Here is a 22,451-nt window from a genome sequence, read left to right as displayed (position 1 = left end):
TGGATGGGAAGCTCTTCAACCTGAGGAGACTTCAAGCTATTACTAAAGTGAAGGAGACTGTTCTGAGATACTTCCTCTTTGCCGATGACTGACTGCGCCCTGTATGCCGGCTCAGAAAGAAGTCCCAACACCAGGTTAAAGCCTAACCAATTTGTTTGATAGTAATCTCACAAGCTTATCAAATAAACTGCTTGGACTCTAACCTGGTGTTGTGAGACTTCTTACTGTGTTTGCCGCAGTCCAACACTGGCATCTCTACATGCTGGCACAAAGCCAGAGATGCAAGTTGGTATGGACGAATTTTCCACGGCTAGTGACAACTTAGGACTCACCATCAACATTAAAAAGACCAAAGTCAAGCACCAGCCTGCTGCTCATGCACCATACATAGAATCCATGATCACAAAGGGCAGAAACTACAGGCAGTGGACCAGTTCACTGATCTTGGCAGCACCCTCCCAAGCAGTGAGTATTGATTCAGAACTTAACTGCAGAATAGCAAAGGCAAGTTCTGCTTTCAGTAGACTGCGCTCCGGTGTATGGGAACGTTGAGGAATCAGCCCAGCAACAAAACTGAAGGTCTACCATGTTGCGGTACTCACTACCCTCCTGGTGGGCAGGTCGTGTCAGACGAGCACATACCCAAGCAGCTCCTTTTTTTGGGGAGCTCTGCTGGAAGACACTCACGTGGAGGGTAGAAGAAACGTTACAAAGATGTGCTGAAGACCTCCCCTGAAGTTGCTTGACATAGAGACGACCACCTGGGAAATGCTGGCACAAAACCGCCCAACCTGGCACTGCCTCATCCACAAAGGCTTTCAAGCTCACGTGAACTGAAGCACAACTTAAGCGCGACTTGCGCAAGTCCAGAGCCACCAGCACAACTACGGTGACTGCACAAGGCTGTCCAATATGTGCCAGAACATTCTGTGCCTGAATTGGCCTGATCAGTCATCTTTGGACACACCAAAACCAGTGTCAAGGTCCTCCATCGATTTGACAATGGATGAACAACAACATGTATTTGTAGAAGCTCTTTGTTTTGGCAGATATGGCAAAGGAGAATACAATCTCATGTCCCCTTTTTGCCCTCCTGATTTCTCTCAACTCTATTCCTACACCTGCTAAACTCTTCAAGGGATCCATTTGATCCCAGCTGCCTACATGTCATGTGCCACCTTCTTTTTGACCAGGGCCTCTATCACAAGTCATCCGGGGTTCCCTACTTCTACCAGCCTTGCCCTTCACCCTAAAAGGAATGTGCTTACCCTGAACCGTGGTTAACACATTTTTGAAAGCCTACCACTTTTCAGATGCTCCTTTTGCCTTCCCACAGACTCCTTCAATTAACTGTTGAAAGTTCTTGCCTGATACCTTCAAAATTGGCCTTGACCAATTTAAAATTTTACTTTTTTTTGGGTCAGAAAGACCTATCATTCTCCATAGCTATCTTAAAACTAATAAGAATTATGGTCACTGGTCCTGAAGTGATCCCCCACTAACACTTCTTCTGTCACCTACCTTTCCTTATTTCCCAAGAGGCGGTCAAGTCCCTATCTATCTTTCTTGTTCCTCAATTTCCTGCCAACTATTTTGGGAGTCAATAGTACAACCCTATCAAAGTGATTTCCCACTTATTTCTCAGTCCTACCCATATAGGATGAAGGAGGGAACTTGATCTTGCCCACATACTCTGCCAAGAACCTAAATGAGTACTTTGCTTCTATATTCACCAAGGAGAAGGATGTGGAGGATGGAGCATGCTGATATGCTAGGGCACTTTGAGATCAAGAAAGAAGTGGTGCTGGGTCTCTTGAAGAGCATTAATGTGGATAAGTCCCCAGAGCTCGATGGGATCTACCTCAGGTTATTGAGCGAGGGCAAGAGAGAAGATTGCTGAGGCGCTAGCAAATATCTTTGCATCTTCACTAGCAACTGGAGAGGCCCTGGAGGACTGGTGCGCAGCTAATCTTGTTCCTGTTCAAGAAAGAGACATGATGGGTAGCGATATGATTGGCGCAACTTGTGGGCTGAAGGGCCTGTTTTGTGCTGTAGTTTTTCTATGTTCTAAGGGGTTAATCTAGAAAAGTATAGATTGGTGAGTCATATTGGTTGAAAAGTTTTATTAGGGTTCTTGGGATGGGATTTATGTGCGTTTGGAAAAGCATGGCTTTGAGTGTGGCTGGTCATGTCTTAATAACCTGATTTTTTTTTTCTTTTAAGGGTGATGAGGGTAGAGCAGTGGATGTTGTCTATGTGGATTTTAGTAAGGCTTTTGACAAGATCCTGTCATAGGCTTTGGTCACGGACAACACTTCAACACAGCGTACTCAATTTCCAAGCTCCGTTAACTTGTGCACAAGTGAGAACATGAGGCAAGCCAAGTATTGCCGTGTGATCTGTTGATTTAATACAGAAAATTTAGCAGTTATAGTTGAGCACAGCAATTTTTCTAATCTTTCATTTGCGTACGTATCCACCAATCATAGGATAGCCTTTTGCCCATTCTCGCCCAATAGAAAACTGTCTCCTGCCAATCCTACATTAGCATAATTTATCCCCCTATCTTGCGATTTGGCAATTGTCATGGTAACATGTTCTTTGTTTTTATCCTGTTGTCTTGTTCTATAAACACCGCATCCCAAGACTAAGGGTTTTTGATTGAGTCGCTTATCTTGAGTATGTAAATGTTGGCCTTACTGAAGGCTGCTAATAATTTTCCATTACTTGAGTTTTTTGATAATTATGGAAGTTTAATTTTCACAATTGTTTGCAACCTAACTTCCACTTTCCCTCATGCATGGTAGGCTCATCTAGAAGATTAAGATGCATAGGATCCATGATCCATGGTGACTTGACCACTTGGATTCAGAATTGGCTTGCCCATAGAAGCCAGTAAGTAGTGGCAAAAAAATGTTTTTCTGGCTGGAGGTCCATGACTAGTGGTGTTCCCGCAGGGATCCGTACTGGAACTTTTGCTGTTTGTGATGTATATAAATGACTTGGGTGAAAACATAGACGAATGGGTTAGTAAGCTTGCAGATGACACAGATAGTTGGAGTTGTGGATAGTGTAAAAAGTTGTCAAAGGATAGAGCGGCTTATGGACAGTTTGCAGATATGGGTGGAGAAGTGGTAGATGGAGTTTAATCTGGGCAAGTGAGAGGCGCTGTACTTTGGGAAATCAAGTGTTAAGGGTTGTTTGAGCCTCTCAGTTGCAGTTCAATAAAGACACAAGTTCAGCTTCTTCATAAACTACCTTTATTTCTTTTATCTAACTCCACATACAATTCTGCTCAATATCCGGTGCCACCTATAACCTCTCTTTAAATTTCCCAGTGAATTCTATTAAATGATTAACGTGCAATTTAGAATTCAGTGGAAGATGAGTGTTAACCCCCTGAACAGCGTTGAGGTACAGAGGGATCTTGGGGTTCAAGTCCACGGCCCCCTGAATGTGGCCACACGTGATTGGGGCATTGAGTCACAAGTCAGCTTTATGAAACTTTGGTTAGGCTGCTGTTGCGAAGTTGGTGTTTGTAAAATTCTGTTTTTAAAACGTAGGTAGTTTTTTTTTCTTACTTGGAGACTTAAAAAAAATTCAGGTACATATGGTGTCGGTACACAGACCTGTACTGACACCATGTCACCTGATATAAACCTGTGTCAGCGGTAAAACAGCAGGACTGTCTTAGTAACAGGTTTCAGGCATTTTAATGTTTGAATTTTGCCCAATCAGTTTAAATTAGGCACTTAGTTACCAGCAACCTATTAGATTTGAAATTGGTTCTCTGGTTGCCAAAACATCAATCATACTGTGGGAAATGTTGATATGTCATCAAGAGCCTAAAGAAGGGAACAGTGAGATGGAGGCGGAAAAGCAACTGCCACCTGCCGAATGACAGGTATTATATTCGTTTCTATTTGCCACATCACAGGAATGATGTGGAGGCTTTGGAGAGGGTGCAAAAGAGGTTTACTAGGATACTGCCTAGATTAGAGAGGATGAGCTATATGGAGAAGCTGGACAAACTAGGGTTGATTTCTGTGGAGTGGCAGATGCTGAGGGGCAATGTTCAATAAAATTGAGGCATTGATAGGATTGGCAGATCTTTTTCCCAGAGTTGAAATGCCTAATGCACTTGGGGGGGGGGTACTCCACCCATCCGGCATCGCTCAGTGTATAAGGGAAGTATCAGTATTGAACCTAGAATTATTAATGTGAAGCCATGTTTCAATTATCCTTCTAATAGCATTAAACTGGGAAAGTTTCAGACTGAAAGCCTTTTCAGTCCAGAACGAGGTAGTTATCTAGAGCATTTGCATCATGGCAGAGATTCATCCACTGCAGCCTGATTCTTCTCCAATAAGTAACTATAAATGGCCTTTCGAGAAATTCTGCATTTATGACCGCACTAGCAAAATGTGACCAGTCAATTTACATTTAATCATGAGCCAGCTGACTGATCAACTATTCTTGTTTACCATAGGATGCTAGTGTAGATTGTGGAAAGCATGGTCTTGCAGAAAAGTTGACAGACGTCCTGATTTTGTCATGAGGACGGCCTCAACTGGGATCTTGCGTTCATGTCATACTATCTGTAACCCCCATGACGATTTGCCTGGACTTGCAAAATCTCACTGACTGTCCTTTCGGGAGACAATACAGATCTTTTTAACCTATGCTTAACCCTCTCGCCACTCTCATTGCCTGTACCTTTTAAGACTTGATTACCTGTTAAGACGTGCATTCCAATCATTATTTGTAAATTGAGCTTGTGTTTTTCTATGCCCTGTTTGTGAATAGAACTCCCACTCACCTTTTGGGCAGAGCTCTGAAAGCTAGTGGCTTTTGCTGTCAAATAAAGCTGTTGGACTTTAACCTGGTGTTGTGAGACTTTGTACTAAAGGAGGTGGCCATGGAAGTACCAAAATTCTGTAAATTGTGGAACAGTCCCAGCAGATTGGAGGATGACAAATGTGACCACACTGCTTAAAGAGGGAGGGAGGGAGGAAATGGGCCAGTTAGCCTAACATTAATGGTCAGGAAAATGCTAGAGTCTATTATAAGGGATAAGATAATAGCACATTAAGCAAACATCAGTAGGGTTAGACAAAATCAACAGTAGTTAACACTGCAGTCTTATAGTGCTTGGGACTTGAGTTCCGTTCCAGCCTTGGAATTTTGCACATTCTCAACTGGTCTATGTGGGTTTCCTCTGGGTGCTCTCGTTTCTTTCAACAATCCAAAGATGTGCAGGTTATGTTGATTGACCATTCTAAATTGTTCCTTGGTGTCCCTAGATGTGTAGGTTAGGGGAATTAACAGGGTAAAAATGTGGAATCTCGGTAAGACACTCTTATTGGATAGCTGGTGCAGACTCTGGGCTGAATAGCCACTTTTTCTGTACTGGGATTTAATGATTCTGACATGTTTGGCAAAAGTACTGGACTTTTGGGAATGTCACTTGTAGAATAGACAAGAAGGAATCAATGGATGTGGTGCGCTTGGATTTTCAGAAAACAGTTGATAAAATCCCACATAAGAAGCGAGTGTACAAAATTAAAGCACGTGAGATTGGGTTAATGTACTAGCATGGATTGAGAATTGGCTGACAGATTGGAACCAAAAATAGGAATAAATAGATCTTTTTCTCAGTGGTAGGTAGTGACAAGTGGGGTCTCGCAAAGATCAGTGCTTGAGCCCAGCTATTCATGAAATTCGTCAATCATTTTGATGAAGGATCCAAAGTAACATTTTCAAGTTTGCTCAAGTCACAAAACTGTGAATGGGGAAGAGGATGCTAAGAGGCTTCCAGATGATTTAGACCAGTTGTGTGGGTGGGTATGTTTTAAATGCAGTATACCGTGGATAAATGTGAAGTTATCCACTTCGGACAGAGAACAGAATACTAGAGTTTTATTTAAATGGTGATAGATTGGGGAAATGTTGATGGACAAAGAGAGTTGAGTGTCCTGGTACACCAGTTATTGAACGCAAGCATGAAGCTAGGAGAAGGAGGTCAGAATCTCAGGATATGGGAGTAGATCTTTTAGGACTGGGATTAGGAGAAATTTTTTCACTCGGTGGCTAGTGAACCTGCAGAACTCTCTACCACAGAAGGCTGTGGAAGTCAAATCACTGAATATGTTTACGATGGAAACAGATTTATAGATACTGAAGGTATAGGACAGCACTGGAGTATGGTGTTGAGATAGAGGATCAGCCGTGATAATGAATGGTGGAGCAGGTGCGAAGGGTTGAATGACCTGTGTCTATTTTCAATGTTTCGCAAAATTAAGCACCTTTTGAATCAAAAAGTTATACTTGATAAAGTAAAAGGTAATTATTTCCCTTTTGTTTCTGTGAGGCTAGCAGGAATCCTGGGGGCTTGGTCCGTTTTGTGAGCAGGCTAATGTCGAGAAATCAATTTTTTTGCAATTGCTTCTGGAAGTCAAAGCCTCTCCTAACTGAAGGAAGATGCATTGATGTTGGCGCATAATACATGTTAAGTTCTTTAGTACTGAGCAGTATCTTCAAGAACTTGCTCCACAGGCAGGTTTCAAGTAACAGATCTTGATTGCAGTCTTACTTGCTCCACACTCCATTAACAATTGGCGGTCCCCCTGCCAATCACCCCACACTCAGGGTCACTACCTGTTCACTTTAAAGGGGCTTTGCCACAACATATGCAACACACTCCCCCACCCCCAACAACAATCCCCCATAACAGCAACAGCATTTTTAAACTATTTACGTTTACACTTTTTTACAAAATTTCAAGATACTTTGAAGAACCCACAGTATATTTACAAGACAACACAGCCTGTTCTTTCATTCCCCGCCCATAAGCCCAACCTCTGACATGTCCAATCTGTCAGGGGACAACAGCCTAGTGGGATTTGTTTCCTTGAAACAGATACTGGCCTTGGATTCCTATCTTGATGAAGCCACCATTGGTGACCCTTACAGCATGGTCAGTTGCCAATGTTGGCCCCTCCCAGTTTCATCTGAATGCCATCAAATTTGTAGGCGGGGTCCCCACTTCAAGAAGTGGGGCTGCCAAGCAGTTGGTCCACACGCTGAGGTCAAGATAACTCGTCCCACATTTTCACTGTATAAGATTATTGTCGCGCCTGGAAGCCAGTTCTCCCTGATGCGTATTTTCTGGAAAATACCAGCTCACCCTCAAAATACCCTCAGCTTGACAAGTTCAGCTCGATGGATCGTCTGTGCCTCCTGGTTCCTCTCCACCACTTGTCTTATCAGGCCTTAATAGATCAAACATTGTATGTAACTGTCTCCCAAACATCAGCACTGCCAGGCAGGGTGTTCCAGGAGTGTATGTGTTTAACAGGCTATACAACAATTTCCATTAATCTGTTCATGTCTGGGCAGTAGGGCGCAAGCTTTATATGACACAGCCTATTCTTTCATTCCCCATCCATACGTCCAACCTACGTTGACATGATCAATCTGTCAGGGGACGATTTGTTTTCTTGAAACTGCAACCAGCCTTGGATTTCCATCTGGCGATTGTTGTTTTGATGAAGCCATCTTACAGCATGGTCAGTTGCTAATTCCACACAGTTCCATGTACTCTTTAAATTCTTGCAATACGAACTGTGGTCTGTTGGTGCTTGCAACATTGTCTGGATATCCAAACCTTGCAAACCTCATTGAGCTTGTCGAGGGTCAATTCTATGGTCATCCCTTTCCTACATACAATTTTCGACCACTGCATGTGTGCATCGATGGCCATCAGCAACACCTAGCCCCACAAAGTCTGTGTGGATATGCTCCCAAAACCCCTTTGGTCATTCCCATGCATGTAAAGCAATATAGATGGTACCTTTCAGATTATCGTGGAACATGGCATGCAAGAGCCTGCTTTCTTCGTAATGGTAACATAACCTCTTTCATCCTCACCACCCCTGAGTGCCCATTTTGCAGTTGCGCCAGCACTTTCCTCCTCAAGGAAGGGGAATGATGACCCTTGTGTCCCACAACAAACAACTGTCCTGCACTCAATCCCCACTGCCAGCATAAATATGGCCTCAGTTCTGGATTCTCCTGTTGGCTTGCCCTCCCCTTGCAGACTAGGTAAGCTATTTGACTCCATATGGGATCCTTTCTTCTGGCTTGTTTCACCATAGCAGCTGTAATTGGTACCTTTAAAATCTTATGAAAAGTGCATGAATGAATAAACTCATCCAGACCTCTTTGTGACAAGTTGTGGCAGCCTGGATGACACATCAGTATTTGCATGTTGATCTGACTGATGATAGCAGATTTCATATGGGTGGCTGTAGCTATAGATGGAACTTGAGCGAGGACTTGCAACAGTCTGCAGTAAGACAAATTCCCTGTCATACAAATAGTGGTGAAACTCTAACGCCAAAAATGATGCCTGGTGCCTCCTTCTCTATTTGCGCATAGTTCTCTTCAGCTTTAGAAAATGATCCGAATGCAATGGGCATGTCTTATTTTGCCATCACGTGGGGTAGCACTGCTCCTGTACCATAAAGCGTAGCCTCACAGGCTACTTAGAGGTAATTTGAAGTTGACAAGGACACTGGACTCCATCAATGCCACCTTTGCCTGGCAAGTCTCTTCACACTTTGGCTCCTACTGCCACACCTGCTCCCTTCAACAACAATGCAGTGGTTTCAATACTGTCACCAAGTCGGGCACAAATTTGCAATAATAGTTGGAGTCCCGTGAAAGACCTCAACTTATTGGAGCAAGGTGACAGAAGGATCGAATTGCGGCAGATAAGCAACTAACTGTTAAGTTGTTTTTGCGGGGTTTCTGTTTTTGAAAAAGTGACTTTAGAAGTTAAGTGGAAGTGGGCTGCGGGGTGAGCTGGGAAAGGTTTTTTAATAGTGTTAGGTTTAAAAGGGAGACTGCACTATACAGTGGGCAGCGTCCATAGCGGGTAGCGGAATGAGCAGGGAGCAGAGTGAGAGCTAAAGAGCTTTGGCTCTTCGGGCTTAGGCTGAAACGGGTGAGGCAAGGAAGGCCTAATTCTTAATTACTTTTCCTGCGTTCTTCAAAAAAAGGGGAATTGTGAGTGTGGGGCCAGTTTGCTGTTCCCAGTGTCAGATGTGGGAGGTCCTGGAGGCTCCTGGACGTCCATATCTGTGCTGGGTGCGTTGAGTGGCAGTTCCTTAGGGACCTCGAACTGTAACTCGAGGACCTTTTTTTTTTGTCTGGTAAGGGAAAATGAGGAGGTGATAGACAAGAGTTACAGGCAGGTTGTCACACCAGGGCTGCAGGTTGAAGGCAAGTGGGTCACTTCAGAATCATAGAACCCTACAGTGTGGAAGCAGGCCCTTCGGCCCATCAAGTCTGCAGTGACCACAATCCCACCCAGGCCCTACCCCATATCCCTACACATTTACCCACTAATCCTACACGTCCCTTCAACACAGATAAATGTGGACTGCAACACAGATAAATGTGGACTGGTCCATTTTGGTAGGACCAATGGGATGAAGGAATACAATATCAAGGGTAGGAGTCTTAGCTGTGTTGAAGAGCAGAGGGATCTTGGGGTCTGGGTCCATAGGACTAATCGGCCTCGCAGGTGGAGGATGTGGTCAAGAAGGCATATGGTGTACTGGCCCTCATTAATCAAGGGATTGAGTTTAGGAGTCGGGAGGTAATGCTGCAACTTTATAAGACCCTTGTCAGACCCCACTTGGAGTACTGTGCGCAGTTCTGATCACCTCACTATATAGGAAGGACGTGGAAGCTATTGAAAGGGTGCACAGGAGATTTACAAGGATGCTGCCTGGATAGGGAGGCATGCCTTATGAAGATAGGTTGACGGAGCTGGGACTCTTCTCCCTGCAGAGACGAAGATTGAGAGGCGACCTGATAGAGGTTTATAAGATGTTGAGAGGAATAGATAGGGTGGATTCTCAGAGGCTATTTCCCAGGGCTGAAATGGTCGCTACGAGAGGACACAGATTTAAGGTGCAGGGAAGCAAGTACAGGAGACGTTAGGGGTAAGTTTTTCACTCAGGGTGGTGAGTGAGTGGAATCGGCTGCCGTCGGTGGTGGTGGAGGCGAACTCGCTGGGGTCTTTTAAAAGACTTCTGGATGAGTATATGGGATCTAATGGGATTGGGGTTTATAGATAGGTCTATGGCTTAGGTGTGGAAGTGATTGGCGCAACTAGTGGGCCGAAGGGCTTGTTTGTGCTGTAGTGTTCTGTGTTCTATCCCAGGACACTAAGGGGCAATTTTACCATGGCCAATCAACCTAACCTGCACATCTTTGGACTGTGGTAGGAAGCCAGAGCACCCAGAGGAAACCCATGCAGACACGAGAGTGTGCAAACTCCACACAGACGGTGACCCGAGTCAGGAATCGAATCCAGGTTCTTGGAGCTGTGAAGCAGCAGTGCTAACCACTGTGCTACCGTGGTGCCCTAACGCCTTTCACAGTCAGAAAGGGGAAAGCTCAGGTGCACCCCAGTGGATGTGCACTTTCACAATAAGTACTCCTGTTTGAGTACTGGTGGAAGCAGCAGTGGCCATGCCTGCGGCACAGAGACCGGCCCATTAGTTCATAAGGGTTGGGAAAGGAGGAGGAAGACAGAATTAATCGGGGACTGTACAGTGAGGTGGTCGGACAGGCAATTTTGCGCAGGCAGATGGGAATCTTGGTGGTTTGCCTCCAGGGTGTTTCTGGTTGCGTCCCAGAAATCCTGAAGTGGGAGGGAGAGGAGCCAGAGGTCATGGTACATATTGGTACTGCTGATATAGGCAGTAAAAGGGAAGGGATCATGAAAAGAGAATATAGAGATGTGGGTAGACAGTTGAGAAGGAGGAACACAAAGGTAGTAATCTCGGGAATGCTGCCTGTGCCACAAGAAAGTCAGAGCAAGAACGGAATGAGGTGGAGGATGAATGCGTGGCTGAGGGATTGGAGCAGGGGGCAGGCATTCGTGCTCCTGGATCATTGGGACCTCTTTAGGGGCAGGTGTGACCTGTACAAAAAGGATGGGTGGCACTTGAATCCCAGGGGGATCAATATCCTGGCGGGAAGGTTGGCTAAGGCTGCTGAGGAGACTTTAAACTAGAATGGTTGGGGGGGAGTGAATCCATATGAAGTGACTGGGAGCGAGGAGGTTAGCTCGCAAATAGAGAGGGATTGTTGACTGTGTAAGAGGGAGGATAGACAGGTGATGGAGAAGGGGAGCGCTCAGGCTGAAGGTTTGAGACGTGTCTATTTTAACGCTAGGAGTGTACTGAACAAAGTGGATGAGCTTAGAGCATGGATGGCTGCTTGGAAATGTGATGTGATGGCTATTAGAGACTTGGATGTCTCGGACAGGACTGGATAGTCCAAGTGCCAGGTTTCAGGAGGGACAGAGAGGGAGGCAAACGAGGTGGGGAAGGTGCATTGTTGATCAGGGATAATGTCATAGCTGTAGAGAAGGTGGATGCCGTGGAGGGATTGTCCACGGATCTCTGCGGGTGGAACTTCGGAACAGGAAGGGGTCGATAACTTGGTGTTTTCTATAGGCCGCCCAATAGTAACAGGGATGTTGAGGAGGAGATAGGGAAATGGATCCTGGAGAGATGCAATAATGAGAGTTGTTATGATGGGAGATTTTAATTTCCCAAATATTGATTGGAATATCCCTAGGGTAAGGGGTTTGGATGGGGAGGAGTTTGTTAGGTGCCTTTAGGAGGGTTTCCTGACACAGTATGTGGTTAATCCTACAAAAAGAGAGGCTGTACTCAATCTGGTATTGGGTAATGAACTTGGACAGATGTCAGATCTCTTGGTGGGAGAGTATTTTGGGGATTTTTATCATAACTCTATCTCCTTTACGTTAGCATTGGAGAGGGATAGGATCAGGCAAGCTGGGAAAGTGTTTATCTGGAGTAAGGGGAAATATGAAGCCACCAGGCAGGAAATTAGATATGTAAATTGGAAGGAGGTATTCTCAGGGAAATGTACCAAAGTAAGGTGGCAAATTTTCAAGGAATGTTTGTCTGGAGCTCTACACGACAACGTTCCGATGAGACAGGGAGGTTATGGTAGGTTACAGGAACCGTGGTGCACGAAAGTTGTAACAATTCTAGACGAAAAGAAAAGCATACAAAAGGTTCAGGGAGCTAGATAATGTTAAGGATCTACGACTTGTAGGAGGGAACTTGAGAAGGAAATTAGGAGAGCCAGAAGGGGTCATGAGAAGGCCTTGGCAGGTGAGATTAAGGAAAATGCTAAGGCGTTCTACAAATATATGAAGAGTAAAAGGATGGGATGTGAAGGAATAGGACCTATAAAGTGTGATGGTGGGAAAGTTTGTATAGAGCGGTAGAAATAGCAGAGGTGCTCAGTGAATACTTCGGTATTCACGGTGGAAAAAGATCTTGGTTGTAGTGCAGGCTTGCGGTGGGCTGAGAAGCTTGAGTGTGTGGACATTAAGAAAGATGTGTTGGAACGTTTGAATAGCATCAAGATAGATAAGTCGCCAGGACCAGATGGAATGTACCCCAGGTTACTGTGGGAGGTGAGGGAAGAAGTTGCAGAGCCTCTGGCGATGATCTTTGCGTTAACGATGGAGATGGGAGAGGTTCCGGAGGATTGCGGATGTGGTTCCTATATTCAAGAAAGGGAATAGGGACAGCCCAAGAAATTATCGACTGGTGAACCTAACCTCTGGTTGGTAAGTTGATGGCGAAGATCCTGAGGAGCAGGATTTATAAACATTTAGAGAAGTGTAGTATGATCAAAAGTAGTCAGCACGGCTTTGTTAAAAGCAGATCGTGTCTTACGAGCCTGGTTGAGTTTTTTGAAAATGTGACTAAACACATTGACGAAGGAAGAGCGGTGGATGTGGTTTATATGGACTTCAGGAAGGCATTCGATAAGGTTCCCTGTGCAAGGCTTATTGAGAAAGTAAAGGGGCATGGGATCCAAGGGGACGTTGCTTTGTGGATCCAGAACTGGCTTGCCCGCAGAAGGCAAAGAGTGGTTGTGGATGGGTCTTTTTCTGCATGGAGGTCGGTCACCAGTGGAGTGCCGCAGGGATCTGTTCTGGGACCCTTGCTGTTTGTGATTTTTATAAATGACCTGGATGAGGAAGTGGAGGGATGGGTTGGTAAGTTTGCTGATGACACGAAGGTCAGAGGTGTTGTGGATAGTTTGGAGGGATGTCAGAAGTTGCAGCGTGACGTAGTAAGACTGGGCAGAGAAGTGGCAAATGGACGTCAACCCGGATAGATGTGTAGTGGTACATTTTGGCAGGTCCAATGGGATGAAGGAATATAACATGGGTAGATAGGTTGAGGGAGCTACGTCTCCTGTCCCTGGAGAGACAAAGGTTGAGAGGCGACCTGTAGAGGTTTATAAAATGTTGAGAGGGACAGATGGGGTGGATTCTTGGAGGCTATTTCCCAGGGCTGAAATGATCGCTACGAGAGGACACGTTTAAGGTGCTGGGGAGTAGGTACAGAGGAGATGTCAGGGCTAAGTTTTTCACTCGGGGTGGTCAATGAGTGGAATTGGCTGCCATCGGTCGTGGTAGAGGCGAACTCACTGGGGTCTTTTAAAAGACTTCTGGATGAGTACATGGGATTTAATGGGATTGGGAGTTATAGATAGTTCTATGGCCCGGTCGGTGTGGATATGATCCGTGCAACTCGTGGGCCGAGGGGCAGGGAGACTGGGTGTATGCTGTAGTGTTCATGTTCTAACATTAAGACTCTTAGCAGTGTGGAAGATCAGAAGGATCTTGGGGACTGGGTTCGTAGGACTCTCAAATTGGCTTTGCAGGTAGAGGATGTGGTTAAGAAGGCCTATGGTGTACTGGCCTTCATCAATTGAAGAATTGAGTTTAGGAGTTGGGAGATAATGCTGCAGCTGTATAAGACCCTGCTCAGACCCCACTTGGAGTACTGTGCTCAGTTCTGGTCACCTCATTACAGGCAGGATGTGGAAGCCATTGAAAGGGTGCAGAGGAGATTTACAAGGTTGTTACCTGGGTTGGGTGGCATGAGGCTAGGTTGAGAGAGCTCGACCTTTTCTCCTTAGAGAGACAAACGATGAGAGGGGACCTGATCGAGGTGTATAAGATGATTAGAGGTATTGATCAGGTGGAGTCTCAGAGGCTTTTCCCCAGGGCTGAAATGGCTGCCACAAGAGGACACCAGCTTAAGATGCTGGGGAGTAGGTACAGAGGAGATGTCAGGGGTAAGTTTTTCACTCAGAGGGTGATGGGTAAGTGGAATCAGCTGCCGTCAGTGGTGGTGGAGGCAAATTCGTTAGGGTCTTTTAAGAGACTTCTGGATGAGTACATGGGACTTAATAGGATTGAGGGTTATAGGTAAGCCTAGTAGGTACAGATAAGATCAGAGCAACTTGTGGGCTGAAGGGCCTGTTTGTGCTGTAGTTTTTCTATGATGCACGCATTCTGGTTTTGGTGCCTTCGCTATTATCCCCAGTCTCTTTGGTGTTTTGTGCACCCTTCACCGTTGATAATGTGACCTAAATACATGACAATGTCCTGAGGTTAAAAAAAAAACCTGTCACTTCTCTCAACTAATCTGCAACCCATATTCTTGCCACCTCTTTAATGTCTTTTCTAAGTTGTGCAGATGTTCCTTGCCTTTGGAACCCGTCAGCAGAATGTCATCTAAGTATCATTTGGAGCCCCAGATGACCACTCAACCTGCTCTTTGAAAATGGCTAGGGCTGATGTGATGCCAAAAGGCAGTCATTTAAAACCTTTTGGATGATTTGCAGGAAGGATGTGGAAGCCATAGAAAGGGTGCAGAGGAGATTTACAAGGATGTTGCCTGGATTGGGGAGCACGCCTTATGAGGATAGGTTGAGGGAGCTCAGCCTTTTCTTAGAGAGACGAAGGATGAGTGGTGACCTAATAGAGTTTTATAAGATGAGAGATATTGATTGAGTGGATAGTCAGAGGCTTTCTCCCAGGGCTGAAATGGTTGCCACAAGAGGACACAGGTTTAAGGTGCTGGGGAGTCGGTACAGAGGAGATATCAGGGGTAAGTTATTTTACCCAGAGTGATTGGTGCGTGGAATGGGCTGTCAGCAACTGTGGTGGAGGCGGATTCGATAGGGTCTTCTAAGAGCCTTTTAGATACGTACGTGGAACTTAGTAAGATAGAGGGTTATAGGTGAACCTAGTAACCTCTAAGGTAGAAACATATTCGGCATAACTTTGTGGGCCTAAGGGCCTGTACTGTGCTATAGTTTTTCTATGTTTCTGCGATGGGAGTCTTCAGTCACCCCCACCTACCTCCAAATAAGCTCAAGAGAGATCCATTTTAGAAAACTTTTGAGTGCCAATGAAGTCACTAAATGGGCCTATAATAAGGGGCACTGGATACTGATCTGCACATAAATTGCGAGTTATAATCCAAGTTAGAAACTCCAAGGTGTTTTTAAAGAAGTCAGCCTAGATCGTGGTTTTTGAACTTTGAAGTTTGACATGGATAACCATAAGCTGTTTCACTCCATGTATGATCCAAATGACCCACTAGGGAGCTTTTATTGAACAGTTTAATTAAGAATACAGTTAACATAAACTTTTACCAATTACAAACAAGAAAAAGAACAACCATGATATGGTATAAACTGTTTGGCTATTAATAATGTTCCAACAAACATTCTTATCAACATGCACCCAAGTTAATACAGAAAATAGATATGTTCACATGATGCTGGATCTTGCAGCTCTGTAACACCTGCTGTGAATTTCTCCTTTGGATGGAGAATTGAAATTTCCCTGTTCAGTAGCTTCCAGCACACCTCAAAGTAAAGAGAGAGCCACTTCTTGCAAGCTAGCAAACCACCAACAGCAAAATTTTCACTCCAGAGACATAGGAAAGACTGCTTCCAACTAGCCAGCAGAATTTCCAATACCAGGGAGTGACACAAAAACACTGCATCCAGCCTGCAGCCAAAACTGAAAGTAAACAATTCTTGAAATCTTACACTTGAACTGTCAATCATCCTGCTCTCCCCCCCCCCCCCCCCCCCCCAAAATTCAAGAGTCATAAAACTCCAGGATATTGCAGTAGGCCCAGATTTAAAATAAAAGGCCCATTATATGACTGTAGGATCAATAAAAGATGGCATGACGGATCTCACAGTGCGAATAACAAAAAAAGGCTTGCTTAGAAACGACAGAGAACATGATTAAAAATGCACTTAAAGGCACGGTAGTATCGCATTTCCTCTTTCAGGAAAGAAAAACCATCAATCTTCAAAGATTGTTTCAATTTTCAAAGCCTTTCAGTTTGACGTGAGTATGCTAAAATAAAGATACATACATTTTATAAAATCAAAATATACAAACATAATGATTAATATAGTCCATTTTCAGTCTTTGTCTTCCATTAAACATTCCTCCTCCTTTTTATCACATTCATGACAAACTGATTCATTTACAAGATTCTCCTGTAGTCCTTAATCCTGCATTGATGCCTAGTTCAAGCTCACTTTTATCATTTACAATGAAAAGTTAGCTCTGGTAATATCCTCAGAACTAGGAGAATAAAACCATACATGTGCAGAGCCTTTCAGAAAGGTCATTTTATCTTGTCCTCTTGTTGATTCTTGTTAATTGACCCTAGCTCCTCTGCCAAGTGGTTCTACTCCTTTGCTTGCTCTAGATCTGCACCATTACTTCCTGTACACTCTCTTTTTTGGCAAAGGTACACAGCAGACTGCCTTCCTTGGTGTCTGAACCCATGTTGACCGTGGTTTCAAAGATCACTGTAGTAGTTATGCTGCTGTGAAAACCATGGTGTTTTACTGAACACTGGTGGGATATCCACTTCTGTGCAGACTATACATCAGACTGTATATCGTTATTCCAGCAGCGCATTTTAGGTGATGGTAAAATTTCAGGAAGCAGCCTTATTTCACATTGTTGTCTTTTTTCCTTTGATCTGCATAATACAATACTTGCACTCCTCAATCTCCTTTTTGAAATCAGATATGACTCTTGATTCATCTACACTTTTGTTTTGCACAGATGAGCTGTTCTTCACAGCCCTGCAATTTATGTTCAGGCAATTTGAACATCTCAGGAGCAAGTTCCAAAGCAGTTAACTTGTGGGCAGCATGGTAGCATAGTGGTTAGCCCTGCTACTTCACAGCTCCAGGGACTGGGTTCGATTCCCACTGTGGGTCACTGTCTGTGTGGAGTTTGCACATTCTCCTCGTGTCTGCATGGGTTTCCTCCGGGTGCTCTGATTTCCCCCCACAGTCCAAAGATGTTGATTGGCCATGCCAAAAATTGCTCCTTAGGTCATGAGATGCATAGGTTAGAGGGATCAGTGGGTAAATATGTAGGGATATGGGCGTAAGGCCTGGGTGGGATTGTGGTTGGTGCAGACTCGATGAGCCAATTGGCTTCCTTCTGCACTGTAGGGTTTCTATGTTCGTCTTGAATCTGTCTCCACGCCTGCTCGATTTCTTTGTTCACATCATTGCCCAGCAGCTAGCTGTCCTCTATCTCCACTGGTTTTATATGACTTTGGCTGCTGCATCTCACACTGAGTAAACATCAGTTTCTCCTTGTGAACCTGTGAAAACTTGGAGGGCGCAAGGGTGGTTTTGAATTAGAACAGCATTTTCCACATCAACCTCATTCCCAATTAGAACATAGAACATTACAGCACAGTACAGGCCCTTCGGCCCTCAATGCTGTGCTGAGCTATGTCCAATCCCAAGATTGAGCTATCCCCTCCATATAATTCTGGAGTGCTCCATGTGCCTAATAAGATTATTTTAACTCTGGGCAGCACAGTAAAACAGTGGTTAGCCCTGTTGCCCCTCAGCACCAAGGACCCAGGTGCGATTCCTGCTTGGGTCACTGTCTGTGTAGAGTTTGCACATTCTCCCTATGTCTGCATGGGTTTTCTCCAGGTGCTCTGGTTTCCTCCCACAGTCCAAAGATGTGCTGGTTAGGTGGATTGGCCATGATAAATTCCCCTGCAGTGTCAGGGGGACTAACTAGGATAAACGTATGGGATTATGGGGATAGGGCCTGGGTCAGATTGTGTGCTGTGCAGACACGATGGGCCGAATAGCCGCCTCCTGTCCTGTAAGATTCTGTGATTCTACTTTCCAGTGCATTCCCACATGTTTGTCCACGCTCTTTCAGGTCATTTTGATTTTCCTCTGGAAGATAACTCAATCTATTCCAATTTCTGATTCCTCTTCGTTATGAAATTTCATTTAAAGAATGTCAAATTCAGAATCATCTGGATTTGGTTTTTCTGAGTTGTAACCACTAACACATCCTCCTCCTTATTTCCTTCCCTACCAAAATACTGTTTGAGCATATTCATATAACACGAGTTTTTCTTCTGTCTGGCGTACTTATCAAATAATTCACCTCACTCAATTTCCTCTCAATTAATAGAACATAGAACATTACAGCACAGTACAGGGCCTTCCTTGTAAATCTCAATGTGGTGCTGAGCTATGTCCAAACCCGAGGTCAAGCTATCCCACTCCCTGTTGTTCTGGTGTGCACCATGTGCCTATCCAATAACCGCTTGAAAGTTCCTGAAGTGTCTCACTCCACTATCACAGCAGGCAGTGTATTCCACACCCCAACCACTCTCTGAGTAAAGAATCTACCTTGGACATCCCTCCTATATCTCCCTCCATGAACCTTATAATTATGCCCCCTAGTAACAGCTACATCCGCCCGAGGAAATAGAGTGGACATGCACAGACTATCTATCCTCTCATCATCTTATAAACTTCTGTTGAGTCGCCTCTCATCCTCCTCCGCTCTAAAGAGAAAAGCCCCATGAAATCTTTTAAAGGTTCACCTACCACCAATAGTAATACTAAGACTTCATACCCACTAGGAAAACTACGAATTTTTGATTTATTATCTGCTTCCTGTTCCATCGCATGCTGTGCCACTTCTAAATGTTGTCTGGCCAACTCAGCTGCTCCATTCAGTCTTTCCCTGAAATTTTACCGTCCAATGATATAGTCTCAGAACTCACCAATTTCTCTTTAATTGATTTAAGTGGTCCTCTTACCTCATGACTATAAAGCAATTCAAATGGACTGAATTTAATTGATTTGTTAGGTGCATCCCTAATTGCAAAAAGTACAAATGGAATTTCTTATCCCAATCCTTTGGATAATTGTGACAATAAGCCTTCAACATGGTCTTTGAAGTTTGGTGCTCTTAATGCTCCCTGCGGTTCTGGATGATAAGTAGTTGATTTAAATTGTTTTACTCCTAAGCCATCTGTATCCTCCTTGAATAAGGACATTGGTGAGACCCACAATTGGAGTTTGTGTTTAGGAAAACTGTATCTAAATTGGAGAGGGTGCAGAAGAGATTTACAAGGATGTTGCCAGGAGTCAAGGGTTCTGAGCCATATGGAGAGATTGGACAGGCTTGGACGTTTTCCTTTGGAGCATAGGAGACAGAAGGGTGACCTTGTAGATGTGTATAAGATCATGAGAGGCATGGATAGGGTGAATGCACTCAGTCTTTTTCCCAGGATTGGGGAATTGAGAACTAAAGGGCGCAAGTTTAAGTTAAAAGGGGAAAGAATTACTCTGAGGAGCAACTTTGTTACAAGAGGGTGGTACATATATGGAATGAGCTGCTGGAGGAAGTGGTTAACAACATTTTAAAAAGTGTTTGGACAGATATATTTTATCACCTTTTTCTGGCAATACTTCTTCCAAACTATAAAACTTCTCATCTCATAGCATCAAGGATTGATTTGCTCCTGTATCTCTTAAAAATTTTAACTTCTTTACATTCCTTAAGAACTAGGAGCAGACCATCTGGCCTTTTACATCTGCTCCGCCATTCGATGAGATCTTTTCATGGATTCGGTTCCACTTGCCCGCCCACTCACCGTAACCCTTAATTCCTTTACTGTTCAAAATCTATCTATGCCTTAAAAAACAGATTCAGTACCCTTTGGGTGAAGAAATTCCTCCTTGACTCAATCTTAAATTTGTCCCCCCCACCATCCCCTAGTTCCAGTTGTTTCATCTGCTGGAATGGAAACAGCCTCCCTGCTTCTATCTTATCTATTCCATTCATAATTTTATATGTTTCAAGAAGATCTCTCCCTCATTGTTCTAAATTCCATTGACTGTAGCCCTAGTTTACTTAGTCTCTCTTCATAAGCCAACCCTCTCAACTCCAGAATCAACTTAGTGAATCTCCTCTCACCCCCTCCAGTGCCAATGCATTCTTTCTCAAGTAAGGAGACCAAAACTGTACACTGTATTCCAGGTGTGGCCTCACCAGCTGCAATATAACCCCCCTGTTTTTAAACTCCATTCCTCTAGCAATGAAGGACAAAATTCCATTTGTTGTCTTAATTACCGACTACCCCTGCAAATCAACTCCTTGTGATTTATGCACAAGGACACCAAGGTCCCTCTGCACAGCAGCATGCTGCAATGTTTTACCATTTAAATAATAGTCCATTTTGCTGCTTTTCCTACCAAAATGGATGACCTCACATTTACCAACATTGTTCTCTATCTGCCAGACCCTTGCCCGCTTGAACTACATATGTATTCCTTTGCAGACCTTCAGTGTCCTTTGCACACTGCTGTACTGCTCACCTTTGTGTCATCAGCAAACTTTGACATTCTGCTTGGTCCCCAGCTTCAAGTCATCTATGTAAATTGTAAGCCATTGTAGTCCCAATGCTGATCCCTGAGGCACACCACTAGTCACTGCCAACCAGAAAAACACCCATTTACCCCCACTCTTTGTTTTCTGTTAGTTAACCAGTCCTCTATCCATGCTAATACGTTACCCATAATGGTGTGCACTTTTGTGCAGCACCTTTATTGAATGCCTTCTGGAAATCTAGATACACCCCATCCACTGGTTCCCCATTGCCCACTGTGCTTGTAATGTCCTCAAGGAATTCCAGTAAACTAGTTAAACATGGCCTGCATATAATGAACCCATAGTGTGTCTACCCAATGGCGCAATTTCTATCCATATGTCTTGCTGTTTCTTCCTAAAATGATAGATCCAAACGTTTTCCCCACTACAGAAGTTAAGCTAACCAGCCTATAGTTACCTGCCTTTTTTAAACGGTGGCATCACATCTGCCAGAACCGTGCCCGGGTCCAGCAAATTTTGGTAAATTATCACAGCCATTTGCTATTTTCCCCCACCATCTCATTTAGTATCTTGGATGCTTTTCATCAGGACCAGGAGCCCCATTAGTTTGCCCAACACTACGTCTTTAGTGATAATAACCATTTCTAGATCCTCAACTGCCGTAGCCACCTCGTCATTGATTTTTTTGGCATGGTTTTTGTGTCTTCTACTGTGAAGACCGACACAAAATACCTGTTCAATGCCTTGGCTATTTCTTCATATCCCATTCTCATCCACTAAATGACCAATGCCATTCTTTTTCATTTTATATAGCTGCAGAAACTTTTGCTTTTACATTGAGCTAGTTTATTCTTATCTATCTTTCTTCTCTTCATAGCTTTTTTTTTGTGGCTTTCTGTTGACCTTTAAAGATTTTCCAATCCTCTAGTTTCCTCCTCATCTTTGCCATTTTGCATTACCTTTCAATTTGATACCCTCCTTTTATTTCCATAAATATCCGTGGCTGATAATCTCTTTTTTTTACAATCCTTCCTTTTCACTGGTACCTTTTCATAGGTATATACTTTTGCTAAGCACTGTGAATGATCGCTTTGAAAGTCCTCCACTGTTCCTCAATTGTCCCACCACATAGTTTTTGCTCTCAGTCTACCTTAGTCACCTCCTCCCCATCCCATTGTAGTATCCTTTGTTTAAACACAGGGCAGTGGTATTAGATTTTACCTTTTTCTCCCTCTGTCTGTCTGTATCTTAAATTCAACCACAGACCTTCTGAGAGGATTCCTAACTGTGAGATCATTAATTATTTCTGTCCCATTATGCAGAACCAGATCTAGAATAACTTGCTCCGTCGTAGGTTCCATTACTATCCCATACTGTTCAAGGAAACTATTGCAGATACGTTCTATGAACCGCTCCTCAAAGCTGCCTTGACTGACCTGGTTTGACCAATCGACATGTAGATTAAAATCTCCCACAATGATTGCTATACCATTTTTATATGCATCTTTGCTTATTGCCTGCCCCAATTCACATGAGCAATTCTTTTGATTGGATTTGGTTTATTATTGTCATGTATTAGTATACAGTGAAAAGTATTGTTTCTTGCACGCTATACAAAGCATAGGAAAGGAAAGTGGAGATTGTAATGTTACAGTCATAGCTAAACATGGAGAAAGATCAACTTAATGCGAGGTAGGTCCATTCAAAAGTGTGATAGCAGGGAAGAAGCTGTTTTGAGTCAGTTAGTATGTGATCTCAGACTTTATCTTTTTCCCAACGGGATGCACAGGGTCCTTGATCGTGCTGGCTG

At 43.9% G+C, this 22,451-nt stretch overlaps 1 protein-coding gene across 6 annotated transcripts in view; it reads left to right on the top strand.

Moving 5' to 3' along the window:
* Nucleotides 1-22,451, top strand: part of g2e3 (G2/M-phase specific E3 ubiquitin protein ligase) — a 289,629-nt gene that overhangs the window by 6,000 nt on the left and 261,178 nt on the right. For 3 of the 6 annotated variants that reach the window (XM_080202898.1, XM_080202896.1, XM_080202903.1), the window contains exon 2: nucleotides 2,808-2,895. The exons of the other annotated variants lie outside the window; for them this stretch is intronic. In XM_080202898.1, coding sequence (XP_080059024.1) covers nucleotides 2,840-2,895 — 56 coding nt within the window. In that variant the 5' untranslated portion in view covers nucleotides 2,808-2,839. The remainder of the gene's footprint in view (nucleotides 1-2,807; nucleotides 2,896-22,451) is intronic. 6 annotated transcript variants of the gene reach the window in all.

The sequence above is a fragment of the Carcharhinus amblyrhynchos genome, chromosome 14 (assembly GCF_965287045.1).
Source record: "Carcharhinus amblyrhynchos chromosome 14, sCarAmb.v2.hapA, whole genome shotgun sequence".
In the NCBI taxonomy this organism is placed as follows: domain Eukaryota; kingdom Metazoa; phylum Chordata; class Chondrichthyes; order Carcharhiniformes; family Carcharhinidae; genus Carcharhinus; species Carcharhinus amblyrhynchos.
The sequence above is the reverse complement of the archived record's forward strand: the minus strand, read 5'-3'. Positions and strand labels throughout refer to the sequence as shown.